The sequence below is a fragment of the Bos taurus genome, chromosome 13 (assembly GCF_002263795.3).
Source record: "Bos taurus isolate L1 Dominette 01449 registration number 42190680 breed Hereford chromosome 13, ARS-UCD2.0, whole genome shotgun sequence".
Lineage (NCBI taxonomy): Eukaryota > Metazoa > Chordata > Mammalia > Artiodactyla > Bovidae > Bos > Bos taurus.
Genome location: NC_037340.1, coordinates 35,473,452 through 35,492,733, shown reverse-complemented (window position 1 = coordinate 35,492,733; position 19,282 = coordinate 35,473,452). Strand labels below are relative to the sequence as shown.

The 19,282-nt window shown below is 41.3% G+C and overlaps 1 protein-coding gene across 1 annotated transcript; it reads left to right on the top strand.

Moving 5' to 3' along the window:
- The first annotated feature begins 1,774 nt into the window (after positions 1-1,774).
- Positions 1,775-17,790, top strand: LYZL1 (lysozyme-like 1). Its single transcript, NM_001077910.1, is given in 5 exon segments — positions 1,775-1,834; positions 6,290-6,452; positions 6,944-7,102; positions 16,699-16,777; positions 17,576-17,790. Coding segments are annotated over 4 exon segments (447 nt in total). The 5' UTR covers positions 1,775-1,834; positions 6,290-6,313; the 3' UTR covers positions 17,646-17,790.
- Positions 17,791-19,282: the final 1,492 nt, after the last annotated feature.

The window sequence follows — 19,282 nt, the reverse complement described above, 5'->3', positions numbered from 1 at the left end:
ACTTCCAGGAATTTATCCTACACATATTTTTGCAAATATGCAAATTATATATATATATATATGATTATTTGGGCTTTCCTGGTGGCTCAGACTGTAAAGAAGCTGCCTGCAATGCTGGAGACTCAGGTTTGATTCCTGGGTCAGAAAGATTCCCTGGAGGAGGGAATGGCTACCCACTCCAGTATTCTTGCCTGGAGAATTCCATGGACAGAGATTAGTTAGTGTAACATGCTTATAAGACAAGAATGAAACAGCTTAAATGTGCATCAATACCCAGTTGGCCAAATATGTTATACTATGTCACGCAATGCAGTGCAGCACAGCCATAAAAAGAGATTCTTAAAATATACTGCTGCTGCTGCTGCTAAGTCGCTTCAGTCGTGTCTGACTCTGTGCGACCCCAGAGACGGCAGCCCACCAGGCTCCCCTGTCCCTGGGACTCTCCAGGCAGGAACACTGGAGTGGGTTACCATTTCCTTCTCCAATGCATGAAAGTGAAAAGTGAAAGTGAAATCGCTCAGTCGTGTCCAACTCTTAGCGACCCCATGGACTGCAGCCTACCAGGCTCCTCCGTCCATAGGATTCTCCAGGCAAGAGTACTGGAGTGGGGTGCCATTGCCCTCTCCGTAAAATATACTATCAGGCTTTAAAAATAAGGTACAGGTATAGTTTAAGAAGGATATAAAAGACTCTATTTATATATGTGTGTCTATGTATCATATCTCTGGAAGATACAGCTGTATCAGCTGTTGCCAGTGGGAGAGAAAACTAGTGTTTCCGAAGATGGGAAAGAGAATTTTTCACTATCCTAATTACACTTTTGGAATTTTGAGATTTGATATTAAAAATTGTATTATATCTGCACACTTCTAAAATCTTATTATTTCCCAGCATTTTTCAAAAATGTCCAAAAAAAAAAAAAAATCCAGTAGGCTTCAAAGCCCTTTATTAAAACTAGAAAACTCTATTCTAATTAAATTTTCATTTTTAATTAAGTTGCAAAAGCAAAGATTCATAACTGGAAAAGTAAACATTTATTAGGTAAATTTCAACAAAAACCTTTGATAAATTGGCATGTAATTTAAGAAAAGAATGTAATGATAATTGTGTGCAACCAACAAGAACTTGTTTTCCTTAGATCTGCATATCATAATGAGAATTAATTTCAAATATCCTTTAAATCTGAGAATGGAAATAAGTGGATCTTAAAACTAGCCCTTTAATTATTGATCCACAGAGCACTAAACCAAAGTTTTCAAAGGTAATTAATCTCATTCAATCATTCTGATCTTACTAAAAATATTTTATTAATAATAGTAATTCAATTAGAGAAAAGACACTTTGTACTGTTAATACAACTTTTGAATGTTAATTTCATGTCTGTCACATCCTTTTTAAAATTCTAGTTTGGTAGTGCTTATAATTTATACAACATATTAGTACAGAAGGACTTGAGTATGGTTTATAATTCAATGTATACCTACAGGGGAAACACAATTAATTTTCTTTACTGATGGGATTTATGATAAAGTTTGGAGGCTGTTATTTTAGAAACAAGCTCTCAGTCAGGTGGGAGGCCTCAGTGGAGTTGAGAAGTGAGGAAGAAGAAGAAGAAAAAGAAGTTGTCTGTCCCTAAATGTAGTTATCATATAAGTCCCAAGAAATAGAATTCTAGAATCTCTTGACAGTTGGAAACAAAAGAGCTAAGAATTCTTCTTTCTCTAAAGCTCTACAGAAAGGTCCTTCATTTGGCCAAGATCACTTGTGCCTGGTCAGGATCAGAATGGCTTCGTGGGATGCGGGAAGCTTGTGTGAGCTCCTAATCACTGATTAGGTAAGTAGAATGGTGTTTCTCCTCCAGAATCACCTGAGGCATGTCTCTGGGGAAGGTACCCTTTTAATAAGACCTAAGAAGCACAAGCTGGAATCAAGATTGCTGGGAGAAATATCAATAACCTCATATATGCAGATGACACCACCCTTATGGCAGAAAGTGAAGAGGAACTAAAAAGCCCCTTGATGAAAGTGAAAGAGGAGAGTGAAAAAGTTGGCTTAAAGCTCAACATTCAGAAAACGAAGATCATGGCATCTAGTCCTATCACTTCATGGGAAATAGATGGGGAAACAGTGGAAACAGTGGCTGACTTTATTTTTCTGTGCTCTAAAATCACTGCAGATGGTGATTGCAGCCATAAAATTAAAAGACACTTACTCCTTGGAAGGAAAGTTATGACCAACCTAGATAGCATATTGAAAAGCAGAGACATTACTTTGCCAACAAAGGTCCATCTAGTCAAGGCTATGGTTTTCCCAGTAGTCATGTATGGATTTGACAGTTGGACTGTGAAGAAAGCTGAGTGCCGAAGAATCGAAGCTTTTGAACTGTGGTGTTGGAGAAGCCTCTTGAGAGTCCCTTGGACTGCAAGGAGATCCAACCAGTCCATTCTAAAGGAGATCAGTCTTGGGTGTTCTTTGGAAGGAGTGATGCTAAAGCTGAAACTCCAGTACTTTGGGCACCTCATGGAAGAGTTGACTCATTGGAAAAGGCTCTGATGCTGGGAGGGATTGGAGGCAGGAGGAGAAGGGGATGACAGAGGATGAGATGGCTGGATGGCATCACCAACTCGATGGACATGAATTTGAGTGAACTCCGGGAGTTGGTGATGGAAAGGGAGGCCTGGTGTGCTGCAATTCATGGGGTCGCAAAGAGTCAGACACGACTCAGCGATTGACCTGAACTGAACTGAAATCACTCTAGACTGGTTCCAGATAGGAAAAGGAATACGTCAAGGCTGTATATTGTCACCCTGCTTGTTTAACTTATATGCAGAGTACATCATGAGAAATTCCGGGCTGGATGAAGCACAAGCTGGAATCAAGATTGCCGGGAGAAATATCAATAACCTCAGATATGCAGATGACACCACCCTTATGGCAGAAAGTGAAGAAGAACTAAAGAGCCTCTTGATGAAAGTGAAAGAGGAGAGTGAAAAAGTTGGCTTACAGCACAACGTTCAGAAAACAAAGATCAAGGCATCTGGTCCTATCACTTCATAGCAAATAGATGGGGAAACAATGGAAACAGTGGCTGACTTTATTTTTCTGGGCTCCAAAATCACTGCAGATGGTGATTGCAGCCATAAAATTAAAAGACACTTACTCCTTGGAAGGAAAGTTATGACCAACCTAGACAGCATATTAAAAAGCAGAGACATTACTTTGTCAGCAAAGGTCCATCTAGTCAAGACTATGGTTTTTCCAGGAGTCACGTATGGATGTGAAAGTTGGACTATAAAAGCTGAGCACAGAAGAATTGATTTTGAACTGTGGTGTTGGAGAAGAGTCTTGAGAGTCCCTTGGACTGCAAGGAGATCCAACCAGTCCATCCTAAAGGAAATCCGTCCTGGATGTTCATTGGAAGGACTGATGTTGAAGCTGAAACTCCAAAATTTTGGCCACCTGATGCGAAGAGCTGACTCGTCAGAAAAGACCCTGATGTTGGGAAAGATTGAAGGCAGGAGGAGAAGGGGATGACAGAGGATGAGATGGTTGAATGGCATCACCGACTTGATGGACATGAGTTTGGGTAAACTCTGGGAGTTGGTGATGGCCAGGGAGGCCTGGCCTGCTGTGGTTCATGGGGTCACAAAGAGTTGGACACGACTGAGCTACTGAACTGACTGACTGACTAAAATCACTCTGTTGAAGCCATCTGTCCCAAAGAATCAACAATGGAAACCCCCAGCTTGAAGGATGTAGAATGTTGTACTTGGGGCCACCACTGCTGTGGGCTTTTGTTTTATTTTGATTTGCTTGAGACCAGTGAGAGTCTAAAGATAAGGGATAGAAACCAACTGGATTTGTAAACTCTGTGTCATATACCTCGTTGGTCTCCCTCTCGGTGCCTGGCGCAGTGCTAGGGTATAGTTCCCTGCTATACATCAGGGGGCTTTGCTATAAAGGTCCAGATACTGAATATTTTAGACTTTGTGGTCTATACAATTTCCAACACAACACTCAACTGTAAAAAGCAGCCGTATACAATATATTACTAGATGGGTATGGTTGTATCCTAATAAAACTTTACTTACAAAAAGCAGACCTATTTTACTGACCCTTGCTACTCACCAGTATGTATCTAGACACCCCATCTGGCATGTAGTCACCTTATTGGTCAGTTATCTTAAAGCCCCCATAATGATTCCCCTCTGGCCTTGCTGAATATTCAGCCTTGTTCTTAGCCTCTCCTCTCAACTGGGAAACTTAGCTCCATGAGGAGAAATGAACAACTCTAGAAATGTCTAGAAAATGATACTGGATGAAAGTATGTATGAATGTCAGGTTCAGAATCAGGAGCAGTTACCAGAGATGTCACTCCACCCTCATCTCAGCAAGGTTGACCTATTTGGGGAAGACAAATTTCTCTGGAAGAAGAATCACTTCTGGAAAACCAGTAGCCAGCAAGGCATGGACTTTTTGATCCTACTTACTTTTCAAATGATTAGGTGGGAGTCCCTTTATGTCCTCCCACCACCAGCACTTTCTCCTCTTTTGACTCATCGTCATTTGTCCCCTTCTTGCTTGCCATTGACACCAAGCTTTTTGGGGGACCCATGAAACAGTGATGGAAGAACCCAGAAAAATACTATATTGCATTTGCAATATAACACTGATATTTTTGAAGTAACATTCCCATGTTTGGAAAAGTATCAAGAGAAAAAGGAGATAATGAGTTATGGGAAAAAAAAAAGAGGAAAGATAAGGTGCTAAATATTCTACCTTCAGAATGGATACATGTATATGTATTGCTGAGTCCCTTTGCTGTCCGCCTGAAACTATCACAATATTGTTAATCAGCTATGTGCTGCGCTGTGCTTAGTCGCTCAGTCATGTCTGACTCTTTGTGACCCCATGGACTGTAGCCCGCCAGGCTCCTCTGTCCATGAAATTCCCCAGGAAAGAATACTGGAGTGGGTTGCCATGCCGTCCTCCAGGGGATCTTCCCAACCCAGAGATAAAACCCAGGTCTCCCACATTGCAGGTGGATTATTTGTCTGAGCCACCAGGGAAGCCCGGTAGTCAGCTATACTCCAATGTAAAATTAAAAGGTTTTTTAAAAATAAAGATAAAAAATAAAACATTTCCTGTCTTCTAAAAAACTCTTCTCCCTTCAATAAACTCCCAACAATAAGTCTTAAGGTTGTCTATGAAGACCCTTGTATATCCATCTCTGGTTGAAACCGAGATGTCTGATTCCACGTGTACAAGTGATGCTTACCTCATTGTATTCTGGTTATTTCTAGTCATAGAGTTAATGGGGAATCCGAGAAATGTGTCACCCTCTGTGGATTCTTTCTGGACATCAGTAGAGGAAGGTTGATTCCCTTCCTTGCCAGGTCCCGGGAGCTTAGCATTTACTAGAAAGTAGCACATAGAATGTGAGAGTTGGACTGTGAAGAAGGCTGAGCGCCGAAGAATTGATGCTTTTGAACTGTGGTGTTGGAGAAGACTCTTGAGAGTCCCTTGGACTGCAAGGAGATCCAACCAGTCCATTCTGAAGGAGATCAGCCCTGGGATTTCTTTGGAGGGAATGATGCTAAAGCTGAAACTCCAGTACTTTGGCCACCTCATGCCAAGAGTTGACTCATTGGAAAAGACTCTGATGCTAGGAGGGATTGGGGGCAGGAGGAGAAGGGGACGACAGAGGATGAGATGGCTGGATGGCATCACTGACTCAATGGACGTGAGTTTGAGTGAACTCCCGGAGTTGGTGTTGGACAGGGAGGCCTAGTGTGCTGAGATTCATGGGGTCGCAAAGAGTCGGACATGACTGAGCGACTGAACTGAACTGAGCATGTAGAATGGCTTCCTAGGTGTCACTAGTGGTAAAGAATCTGCCTGCCAATGCAGGAAACTTAGAGACTCGGGTTTGATCCCTGGGTTGGTAAGATCCCCTGGAAGAGGGCATGGCAACCCACTTCAGTATTCTTGACTGGAGAATCCCTTGGACAGAGGAGCCTGGTGGGCCACCGTCCATTAGGTCACAGAGTTGGACGTGACTGAAGTAACTGAACACACACGCACAATCATGTAGAAAGTTTTAGAGAGCCTGCAATCATTCCTTCCCTGTACTATGTACTGTTGGCACTTGGGTTTTCCCTGATGCTGGTTCTCAGTGTTTACAAGTGACAGGACACATTCAGGCTGGCAGATTTGGAAGTTCTTGTTGGCGAGAAACTTTCTTGGGAATCAAGCAGGGTTGTCTGATGTGGTCTCTTATTCTTGACAGGTTCTGCCTTCAACAGGCCTGGGGATGAAGGCTGCTGGTATTTTGGCCCTGATGGGCTGCCTGGTCACAGTCGTTGAGCCCAAAGTCTACACTCGATGTAAACTGGCAAAAATATTTTCGAGGGCCAGCCTGGACAATTACCGAGGCTTTAGCCTTGGAAACTGTGAGATTTCTCCCTTCCTGTTCTCTTCCTGCCCTTTAACTCTTCCTTGAGATGTCAAAGGCCCCTCCCATATCCACTTCTTTTGGCTTCCAGCCTGTCCTTGCTCTGCCCCACCAGTGACGGCTGCTGGCTATTCACATGTCCTCCCCAACTGCTCTCCAGAGCTTCCCTCCCCCTCCCTGCCCCTCCTGTCCTCACTTCTGGAGTCCTGTGTGATTGACATCAGCAAGGGAAGGAGAAAACAGCTCCCTCTTGCTGGCATTGCAAGGGGCAGACCTGATACTTAGTCTGGTCCAGGGTCAGCTGCTGACTAGGTGTGCCACCCTGCCCAGCCTGTGCCTCTCAGGTGTGCTACCTGCCCTGACACTCCCCAGGGCGTGTCAGGAGCAAAGCATTGGTGTAATACCTATAAGGGAACTCTCCCCTAAGAGCAGGTAGGAGGAAACGATGAATTTCTTTTATTGACACTCCTGGCTTTTTTTCCCCTCTAGGGATCTGCATGGCCTACTATGAGAGCCACTACAACACCACGGCTCAGACCCAACTGGAGGACGGAAGCACCGACTATGGCATCTTTCAGATAAACAGCGACACGTGGTGCAGAAGTACAAAGCTACAAGAGAAAAACCGCTGTCACGTGGCCTGCTCAGGTAGGCTTTTGATTCCGCAAATATCATCCTTAGGAACAGACAGGGAAGCTGACCATGGAATATCTACCCATCTTCTGCTTTAACCAAAATTTGGAAGTTCAGATGTGCAAGTGGGTCTGTAAATAAATTATTATAAATTATTCAAGAGTTCCCCAAAGTGGCACTCACAACCTTGTGGTCAACTTGTCCAAAGATGGTTTATTCCATCCAGGGTGGGTTTTATGAAGCCCACCACAAAAACAGGGGCCTGGACAAATGACCTGACTACACTTCCATGCATAGAGAAGTTAAATATGTTCGTTAAGAAGGAGAAAGCTGTTTGCTAGCTGCTTTCCATAAGCAATCCACTCAAAAGATGCAGTTGAAGCTTCTTTATACAGAATGAGACAAATTCACTTCACACAGCACTTCTTCAACAGTAGAAATGATGCTAGAATTTATTTCTAAGTCTTTCTCTTTAATCACTCAGGAAATATATGTGGGCATAGAATTGAGCATAGCAGGACTCTTCAGACATGAATTCTGGTGTTAAGGAAGAATGCTTATGCAAAGTTATATAAATGACTGTAAACAGGTGTGAGATTCAGAGGAAAGAGATGTTATTAATAAAATCATGGGAAGCTTTATAGACATCATGATATTTTATTTAATATTTGGAAGATAGATAAGATTTGGAAATTCAAGGATAGAGAAGTGTTATTCCAGTTAAGGAGAACAAAAAAGGCAAAAACGTGCATAAAAATATAACAGGACATGTGGTTGGAAAGTTTGATGACTACCTGACCATGAAGGGCCTTGAACCCAAGCTGAGGAGAGTGCACTGATTTCTGCCCACACTAGGAAATCAGAATGGGTCAGTGGCATTGCTTCAGAAAAATGAATATGCAAGCTGGATATGAGAGAGATTAAAGAAGAGACAATTTAATTGCCCCTCCAATTGTTGAGGTGAGAAATAAACAGACCAGAATGATGGTCATGGCTGGCAGTATAGAGAAGAACATGCAAGAGACAGCAGTAGAAGGATGAAGCAAAGTAAATGACGGTCTTGTTTGCTCACCTGTAGAATGCAAACCCCATGAGGGCAGGAGTTCTAGTTCAATCACTGATGCATTCTCAATGCCTAGAATGCTCCCTGGCCATTGGAGCTCAAGAAATATTCATTGACTAAATCAATGGAGGGAAGGTCAAAAGACTGAAGACAAGGAGCCATAAAATATTCTCCAGCAAATTCCTTAAGAGCAGGAAATAAATTTTTAATTTCTCGTAGACATGCACAAGATAATCAGTAACCAAGTGTGAATGTATGAATGACCGCACACTGTGTTAATTTACCTAATAAATTAGTAGTCCCTGCTCCTACTTTACTGTGGAATGCTCACTACCTCCTGAGGTCAACCACTCAATTTTTGGTCAGCCTTTATTTTAGAACATTCTTTTGTTGAGCCAAAATCCATCTCCTCATAGTGTTCTCCCATTAATGCTGGTTTCTCCTTCTGGATTTATTAAAAACCAATTTTCTCTGTTTTATACATTGTTGTTGTTCAGTTGCTTAGTTTTGTCCGACTCTTTGTGACCCCATGGACTGTAGCATGCCAGTTTCCTCTGTCCTCCACTATCTCCTGCAGTTTGCTCAAATTCATGCCCATCGAGTCGGTGATGCTATCTAATCATCTTATCTTCTGCTGCCCCCTTCTCCTTTTGCCTTCAACTTATCAAATGTTTGAAAATGATGATTAGGAGGTACTTCTCATCTCCAAATCTTATCTCCCAGACTAAAACATTTAATACCTTCACTTTTCTACAGATAGGACTTTTAAAAACCCTCCCCTTCCTGGTTAATCTCATTAGCATACCCTATGAGCTTGCCACTAGAGTCTTCCAGTTAAATATGGCGGTCGGATGTGTAAATATTGTTCCAAGCTGAAAGTGAGAGGACTAATGGTGACTAATTTAGCAATTAGAGAAATCTGAATCCTAAGCTGACCGTGGGAAAGCCAAAAAGCAACCACAGGATCCCAAAAGAGCTCAGAAATCAGCAACATCAGCTACTTCCAGAAACTGGGCTGAAGGCAGGCTAAAAACGGTATGATTAAGTGGAAAGTCAGTTAAACAGCAGCTGACTCATCTCCTGATTCCATTCATCTATTGACTGTGCCTCCCAACCCTGGCAAGTTACTGGAGCTCTCTTGGACAGAATAGGTAGAAATTCTCTCATTGAGGAACCTCACCAAGCTTTGAGTGTGAGAGCTCCATCCTAAGAGGGAGTCAAGTTCCTGTAGTTCCAGTTACCTCCCTCCACTCTGATCCCTGAACGATGGCAGCCAGCCTAGTCTTTCCAGAAGAGAAGACCCTAGTCTAGGGAATCCAGACAGAGGAAAAGGAAAACTAGATTCTGAGTGGGGGCTTCCCAGTGAACAAACTAGCTAGATCTCCCTCAGTGAGATGCACAGTTGAAAATCCCCACCTCTCTACTGGATTCCTAATCAGCTTTTTTTTTTTTTTTTTTTAGCATCCTTCTCTTAAATAAGTGCAGCTAACTAGAAATCTGCCAATGACTAGACTTCATAGGCTGTCACTGGCATGAGAAAATGAGACCATCACCAACAACAAAAACCAGATAAAAGTAATTTGTTGAAAGCAGAGATTATACAGCAAAATGAAAACAACTATTATTAATATCTTTGGTATATTTAATTTAGAATGAATTTCTTATAGACAGCATATAATTGAATGCTGCTTTTAGAGCTTGTCCAACAATCTCTGCTTTTTCACAGGAATGTTTAGATCAGGGATCTTTTTATGAAAGGAATAGATAATAAATAATTTATGTTTTGTGAGCCATATAGTCTCTTTCGTAATTATTCAACTTGTCATACAGCACAAAAGCAGCCACAGACAGTATAGAAATGAATAGGCATCATTGTGTTCTAATAAAACTTTATGTACAAAAATGGAGGATGGGTCTGTGGGCCATAGTTTGTGCTGAACTTTGATTTAGATTATTTATATTTAATATAATTGCTGATATGATTACTTTAAAATCCACCATGTTGTTATTTGTTTCCTATTTGTTCCATCTATCCATCTACTCTTGGTTTATTTTTCCTGACTTTTGGATTAAGTGAATATTTTCCAATATTTGATTTTATTTCTATCACTGGCTTTTTAAGTATATGTGTGCATGCTTAATTAGTCTCTCAGTTGTGTCTGACTCTTTGCGACCCCATGGACTGTAGCCCTCCAGGCCCCTCTGTCCATGAAATTTCCCAGGCAAGAATTCTGGTGTGGGTAGCCATTCCCTTCTCCAGGGAATCTTCCAAATCCAGGGATCAAACTCGGGTCTCCTGCATTGCAGACTAATTCTCTACCATCTGAGCCACCAGGAAAGCCCTTATTAACTTTATTTCTGTTTTATTTTTAGCATATCTTCTAGGGTTTACAATATGCATCACTTTCTACCTCCAAATAACATTATGCCACTTCACATATAATAAAGTTGACACTTGAACAAGGTATTACTAAAGCCTACCATTGACTAGAACCCTTACCAACAGCATAAACAGATGATTAACACATATTTTGTATATGTATTATATACTGTATTCTTACAATAGAGTAAGTTAGAGAAAAAAACATTATTAAGAAAATGATAAGGAAGAGAAAATACATTTACTCTATCATATGTATTGATTCTGTAAGCTTATATCACCTGTTTGTAAGATGAATTATCTGTCAGTACCCACATCAATTTTGTTTTAGATATTTTAGATGATACAAAACACTGTAGATGTTATATATATTACTAACACTGGACTATCTATTACTATCTTTTCATTACTAAAATGAAAAGATAATGTGAAAAAGGAATTCATATTTATAGGTATAATGATTCATGCATTAATAACCAAGAAGCAACAATATGATCACTTTATGATTGCCTAGTGCCATCAATACAATTGCCTCACAATAGCCCAGCCTATACTCTAATGAATGGCTAGAAAATTTTTATGGCATGCAGTATTGCAGTCATATTCATAATAAAGTATTGGAAGCATTGTTGCATTTTTAAATGAGAGAAAGAGACATACTGTATGGTGATTTAATTCTCTGAAGGCAAAGTTATAAAACAGGAAGGGAGCTAAAGTGAAAGTTGCTCAGTTGTGTCTGACTCTTTGTGACCCCAGGGACTGTAGCTCTCCAGACTTCTCTGTCCATGGGACTCTCCAGACGAGGATACTGGAGTGGGTAGCTGTTCCCTTCCCCAGGGGATCTTCCCAACCCAGGGACTGAACCCAGGTCTCTAGCACTGCAGGCAGATTCTTTATCGTCTGAGCCACTAGGGAAGCCCAAGGAAGCTTACACATTGTTAGTTTTATATTAAATAATCACTCACCTTGTGCCTATTAAGGATAGACTAGTGCCTACACAAGAGAAGGGAACAACAGAGGATGAGATGTTTGGATGGCATCACCAACTCAATGCACATGAGTCTGAGTGAGCTCTGGAAGTTGGTGATGGACAGGGAAGCCTAGGCGTGCTGCAGTCCATGGGGTCACAAAGAGTTGGACACAACTAAGCGACTGAACTAAACTGAGTGCCTACATATATTTTATGCATTTATGACATATCTAACTATTAATTTTTGATATTTCTAGGCTATGTGGTTTACAAGTGTTTTCAAACTGTCACAAATCTCAAAAAAAATGTTTCCAATATATTCACTGAAAAAAAAATCCAAACCAATGTTTTTCAAGGATCTGCTGCATAAGAATTTTATACTATTGTGGTTCAATTTTACCCATCATGTCTTCTGTGCTAAGTTGTCATCCTTTTTACTTCCACATGTTATACACTTCACAATGCTTTTAAAAAATAATTTTATTTATTTATTTTTGGCTGTGCTGGGTCTTTGTTGCTGTGTGGTCTTTTTCTCTAGTGGCAGCAAACAGAGGTTACTCTAGTTATGCTCAGGCTTCTCATTGTGGTGGCTTCTCTTGTTTCGGAGCATGGGCTCTAGGGCGCATGGGCTTCAGTAGTTGTAGTCATGGGCTCAGAAGTTGTGGTCCCCGGGCTCTGGAGCACAGGTTCAGTAGCTGTGGCACATGCGCTTGGTTACTCCAAAGCATGTAGGGTATTCCCAGACTGGCGATTAAACCCGTGTCTCTTGCATTGGCAGGCGGATTCTTTACCATTGAGCCACCAGGGAAGCGTGATGTATGCATTTCTACATACATTACATGCATGCTCTACACCTCACAACATGTATAGACACAGTAAATTTTTTATTATTTTTGCTTTTAATGACTAACTTTTAAGTAAAATGTTCAGACGAGAAGGATCTCTTTATATTTACCATAATATTTATCATTTGGGGCTTTCCGGGTGGTTCAGTCGGAGAAGGCAATGGCACCCCACTCCAGTACTCTTGCCTGGAAAATCCCATGGACAGAGGAGCCCAGTAGGCTCCAGTCCATGAGGTCGTGAAGAGTCAGACACGACTGAGCGACTTCACTTTCACTTTTCACTTTCATGCATTGGAGAAGGAAGGGGCAACCCACTCCAGTGTTCTTGCCTGGAGAATCCCAGGGACGGGGGAGGCTGGTGGGTTGCCGTCTATGGGGTCGCACAGAGTCGGACACTGTGCGGACTGAAGAGACTTAGCAGCAGCAGCAGGTGGTTCAGTGGTAAAGAATCCACCTGCCAATGCAAGAGGCTCAGATTCTATCCCTGGGTTGGGAAGATGCCCTGGAGAAGGAAATGGTAACCCACTCCAGCATTCTTGCCTGGAAAATTCCATGAACAGAGGATCCTGGCGTGCCGCAGTCCATGGGGTCACAAGAGTCAGATACGACTAAGCACACACACATTTACCAATTACAACATTCTCTATACCTTTGGTGCCTTCGTTTGGACACAGTTAAGGACTATTTCCTTTCAGCCTAAAGAACATCCTTGAACAATTTCCTGGAGTAGAATTCTTCTAGGAAGCATCTTCCTGCTTTTGTGTGTCTGAAAATGTCTATATTGCATTTTCTTCTATAAGAGATATTTTCTACATATATAAAACTCTAAGCTGACAGATGGAGAAGGAAATGACACCCCATTCCAGTATTATTGCCTGGAAAATCCCATAGACGGAGGAGCCTGGTAGGCTTCAGTCCATGGACACAACTGAGCGACTTCACTTTCACTTTCAAGCTGACATATTTTTCTCCCAGTTTACTAAATATGTCCATTATCTTCTGCTTGACTTGTTTATTATGAGAAATCAGTGATTTTCTCACTTGAGTTCCCTATGTGTATCATGTCCTTTTTCTCCATCCCCTTTTACAATTTCTTCATCAACAATATCTAGCAATTTGATCACAAATGCCTATTTTTTCATGTTTATTTTGCTTGATATTCACTAAAATTTTGGATCCCTGAGTGAATAATGTTTAAACGTTCTCCTTCTAAGAGTCTAATAACACATATCCTAGATCATTTTTGTATTTGCATTGGTCACCGAGACTCTTCTTTTTTTTCAGACCTTTTCCCTTTCTGTGTTTTATTTTCAATCATTTTATGTTCAAGATCTCTGATCATTTTTGTGCAGTGCCTGATCTATTAAATTCAGCAACTGAATGTTTCATTTCAGATATTGTATTTTTTCAATGCCAGGTAATTATATTATTTCTTTCATTTGATTGATGTTTTCCTATAAGTCCTTGTTATCAATAAACATATTTATAAGCACTGTTTTAAATTTCTTATCTAATTCAATCATCTCTGTCATTTCTAGGTCTTTCTTCTGGCTGTGAATTATGTTTTTATACCTTTTTGTACATTTGATCCATTTTTTACTGGATACTAGACTGCGTGTATATTACATTGTTGAGTGTCTGGATTATGCTGTGTTCCTTTAAGGATTATTGAAGTTCATCTTGGCAAGTAGTTAGTTCTGGTCCGGTACATTCTAGAGCAGTCTTTATGGGAGGGCTCGTGCAGCCTTACTATCAAGGTATTTATCTATAGCATCTCTTGAATAAACAAGGGCTCAGCAAAATCTCTCTCCTCTGGCCAGTAACAGATCACGACTCCCCACGTGAGCCCTGCAATTGCTAAGGTTCCTGGTAGCAGTTTTCTGCTTACTCATGGAGTTTTTCAGTCAAAGACTCAGAGGTCTCTCTCTGCAGAGTTCTGGCACAGTCCTGGGTGGCTCCTTCCTCACAGGGGCCCCTGTCCACAAATTCCAACTGTCTTGGCCTCTGATCTCTACTTACATTGCCATAGCCTGCCTGGATTCTACCTTTGTGGTCTGGAAAGTGCCTCTGGGCAGAAAGTCACAGCAATCCCAAGGCTCACCTCATCTGGTTTCTATCCCTCAAAGATTCTGCATTCATTCCCTATTGTCTAGCTGTCTAGCTGTTACAGTAGGAGAGAAAATCTCTAGTGCATCATGGCCAAGCTTGACTTTATGTGCAGTTTACTAACTGAATATTGTCCAATGAACAATTATTGAAATGTGGGCTAAATTTATATTTATTTGCAAGACAACAGTGGATTCTCAGAAATTAAAATGTTAGATGGCTTATAGTTAGAGGTGAAGGATCAGTCATATCTGTTTTCTCATAAAAAGAGCTTGGGATTTTTAGGGAAAGCTTTAAAATAGAAAACAGGATGTTGGTTTTATATCCTAATCACCCTCCATGACTGTCTTCCCCCAGCCTCAGGCCCGAGAGGCTATAATTAGGGACAATGTCATTCTGTCCCATAGATTACAGAAGTAGGGCTATTCGTCATGGAAACCTGGAAACAAGCTAGCATTGGGGTGTGTGTGCAACGTAGGTGGCATCTCATGTGTGTACAAAATACACGCACTTCATGCCCATCTACTGAAGCTAGTCCTCCTCTCAATCCCAGACCAGACCATGTGCCTCAAATTACTGTCAACCTTCCCCAAATTATTTGGACATAGTATTTTTTATATAGAGATATAAATATATCTATGTATACACACACACATGCATATAATAATATAATAGCCATTTTTGTTTCCCTCCAATAACTTAGTCCTTATTAAAATAGACTTTAAGGAAGCAGTCATTGCCTTCTATACCTAGTATAGCCCACCTATATTAATCTCTGTTTCTCCTACCAGCCTGGTATCTGAGTTGGCTGTTGCTACTTCAGAAAGGACAAGGAGATGTAAATTTTGGGGTTTTGCAGAACTCCACCAAATAGAATTGGTTCTTTTTCATGTAGATTGTTGCTGTTTTCTGTTGTTGGATGGGGGAGAATAAAAGATTCTCTTGAATGATGTTTGATATTCAACAGAACCCTCTCCTTATCCATGTGTGACTAAACAGAATTGTCTATTTGAACACTGAGCAGAAGCCACTGTTGGCTCAGGTCCTTGTACATACGTGCTCCCTGGGCTCATTTCTGCCCCTTTGCTGCCCCACTGTGGTGATTTCACTGTGTTTCCACATTTTAGCCCAGAGCCAGGTTCTTTATTCCCCCGCCCCCTACCCCTTTAATATATTTTCCTAAAGAAATTCACGCTTCCATGCAACTTGTTGTTGTTTGTTTTTTGGTATTTGCAAAACATCTCACTTGGACAACAAAATGGTAGAACACAGTGGGACGTTGACAGACACTCTCCATGAATTGCACAGCCTGGGCCTGCAGCACCCACCCTTCCCACCGACCTGTGCACGGCGTCTCCAGACTAGCAACCCGCTTCACCCCCAGTGGGAGCCTTGCTCTCTGTGTGCAGGTCTAGCAGAACATCCTCTGCAGATCGCAGCTACAGTCTCCCCTGCCCACTGCTGCTTCCCCCCATTCTTCTACAGGTGTGGATCCCTAACAAAAACACCTTGCACCCCAAACTCACCTCCACATATACTTCTGGAGAACGCAACCTGAAACAGAAATGACGTTGGGCTTTTTTGTTTATTTGCCTTTTCCTGTCATATTCGTGCTGAGAAGGATTTTGAGGTCACTTCTGGTGAAGTGATATGAATTAATACAGTTTCAGTTGAAAGATTTGTTATGTCTGAAAGCCATAGAAAAAGTAATAAAGGCAAAGGTTTCACATAAAGCTTAAAGTTTTCTTCATGTGAAAAATACTTTGGGTATAAAAAAAAGTTTAATGCACAAAACAGAAAGCTACAATAAATGGAAGTTTAATCATTACCTATAAGGAGATCTTACATGCCAAATTAACATGAGTAAAGAAAACACTACTGTCCTGTCCAGCTTTTATGTTTCTTTAGGACAGAAACATTTTCCTATTGTGTTTTACCTAAACACATTTCCAAAAAAAAAATTTTTTTTCCTATTGTGTTTTCCCTAAACACACTTCCAAAAGCCTTTCAGGGCTGGTCTATTCCTCTGTCAAAGAGTCCTAAACTTCAAGATGTGGATGGCCTAGAAACAAAAACAATCTTTTCTTTGTGAAGAAGTGGAACAACAACAAAAAAAAGGAGACAGCTCATAGTTCTTCCAACCCTCTTGCTCCAAAATGCAGTGAGAAAAGTGAAGAAAATCTGATTTGGGCTTCCCCTCCTCCAACAGCAAATTCTCAGCTAACCCTCTACTGCTCTCTCTTACAGCCTTGATGACTGATGACCTCACGGATGCAATTATCTGTGCCAAGAAAATTGTTAAAGAAACGGATGGCATGAACTACTGGTAAGAGTCTTTCCTTGGGAGACAAGCTGACATGGGTGAAACCCTTTGTGTGTGTGTTCATCAAAGCTGCAGGAGATGGGAACAAGTTCCCCTCTGCAGAGTGGTCCAGCAATTTCCACTTGACCTCATCTATGTCATCCTCCATTGCTGTGTGGGTATTCAGTGAACATGGGATTAGTATGGGGAGTAGAGGGTTAGGGAGTCAGAATTATTTGCAATTGCTTTTCATATCAAGATGTTCCAAACAATGAAGAGAGGGCTGTTTTCTCATGTGAACTGGAGAGCATCAGTGAAGACAATACACCAGAAGAAAAAGCTCGAGCTTGCTCTAAATTTGGATAAGATTCGGGAAGTCAGTGGCAGTGAGAGGAAAATAACCATGTCGGTTACATGAGAAATTGACAGGAAACTTCTCCAGGTTGTGTGTGAGCTATGGCTTAGCCAGTGCCCACTGGCTCTCTGTGGCTGTGTTTTCTTGTGAACGTTGCTGATTGGGTCACTCACTTGCAGAACCCAAATTTTAAGAGATGTGGATGTTTAACTAAATGCCCCATCCTTATAAAAGTTGTTTGCTTGTTGCTGAGGCTCATATAGACTAGGAGAAAACCAGGGAGAGGGAAGTCTTAAGGCAAAAAAGATGGAGTCTTTAGATCAGGACTTGGATCAGGACCAGAAACAAATGGCACTAAACGCTGGGCACTGCTGGTTAAGTGGGTTACTTGTCTATGGTTTTTGAGCCTCAGAGCATTTGGGCTGTCACACTTTGCTCTGTTGTTCCTTCTTCCCTCTCCTCCCCAGGCAAGGCTGGAAGAAGAACTGTGAGGGCAGAGACCTGTCTGAGTGGAAAAAGGGATGTGAGGTTTCATGAACTGGACAGTACCAAGGATGCTTCATGACAGGCCCTAGTGAGAGTGGTCATGTCATCTTCTCCTCCATCCTCCTGATGGTCCTTCTCAAAGTTGGAGAGCGAAAGTTAAGCTATATTTTTAAGGAAATAAATATTTCCATTTAAATGTCTTGACTTCACCCTGACTCAGTTTCAATGATGTCATAATAGCACAAGGTTAAGACTTGAAAAGTAACCTATAAAATGTTCTAGTCCTAGGAGAAAAAAACTTCTCTTCTTTATGGCTGCATATTTTAAAAATACAATTCCCGGGTCCAGGGGAACACTAGAGGAATGACAATAGTTTGCTGACCTCTGTCCTGGAGCATTGAGTCCTTCTCCTCGTCATTGGATGTATAGCCCTTTCTCAGCTCAACTGTCCTGGAGAGAATGTTCCCACTTCCTCCAGGCAGTTGTGAGAGACATTCTAATGGGACCAAATACTGAAGTTGCAGCTCTTAGCTCCAGTGTTCCCCATGTATTCCAACATCCATTTAAGTTTAATCTATCAAAAACCCTGGTGACTCAAACAGTAAAGAATCCACCTGCAATGCAGGAGACCTGGGTTCGATCCCTGGGTTGAGAAGAACCCCTGGAGGAGGGCATGGCAACCCACTCCAGTATTCTTGCCTGGAGAATCCGCATGGGCAGAGTCCATGGGACTGTAAAGAGTCGAACACGACTTAGCAACCTTCACTATCACTATCAAAAGCACTTACATCCTCAAAACAAGATTGTTTCTAGACTTAGACCTACAGATTTTATTAGTTTGGTCTGGAAACTGACCTGACTATCTAAAAGATACTTCATTACCTGGAATTGTGGGCTGAGGAGCCCAGATCCCAAAGATATTCCCAGGATGCTTTCTGCTCCATGCAGAGACGGTTTCTCTTTTGGGCAGCTCTGCTATGCTGAGTTTTGTCTTGTCCATTCTCTGTCCTGGCTAGAGTTAAAAGTGGTTGGGCTGTCTTGTTAGAACTTTAGGGTCAAGTTGAATGCAATCTGACCTTGAGAATGCACTAACTTGAGGTTTGTTGGAAAAATGGTTATGCTTGGAAATATGTTGCCCGGTTGGAAGGAAGTCCTCACTAGTCAGGTCGATGGGTTTTATGATAGTACCAAAGTAACCCATAAACACTCTCTCATTGCCAACTGCCTGGGTTTTACTATTGGCTCATTTCACATCCACAGGCTTTTCTCACAGGAATAGGCTTTAAAAAATCTGAATGCTACTTGCCAAACAAATAAACTTTTATATATGTCTAAACAAACATAATCCTGTGACAATTTAATAGGTATTACAAGGCATAGGGGAAAAAAGCTTTTGAAACTTCTGATGTAAGAATCAAAAAAACAATTCTTTAACAGGGCTGAAGACAATCTGCAAAACTGAGAGTCCATTAAGCTCTACTAAATTAATAATCAGTCCCTGTAAAAGTCCATAAATATGTATTTTCCATTATTATTGTCATTCATCCACCTCACAGTACCCATTCTTGGCCAAATCTCCTGCATTGTTAAAACCAGTGGTACCATGTTAACGACTTAGGTGGGCACGGAACCAGGTGCCAGTCATTCAAAGACTAGAGGAAAATTTTTTTAACAACAACAAAAAAAGT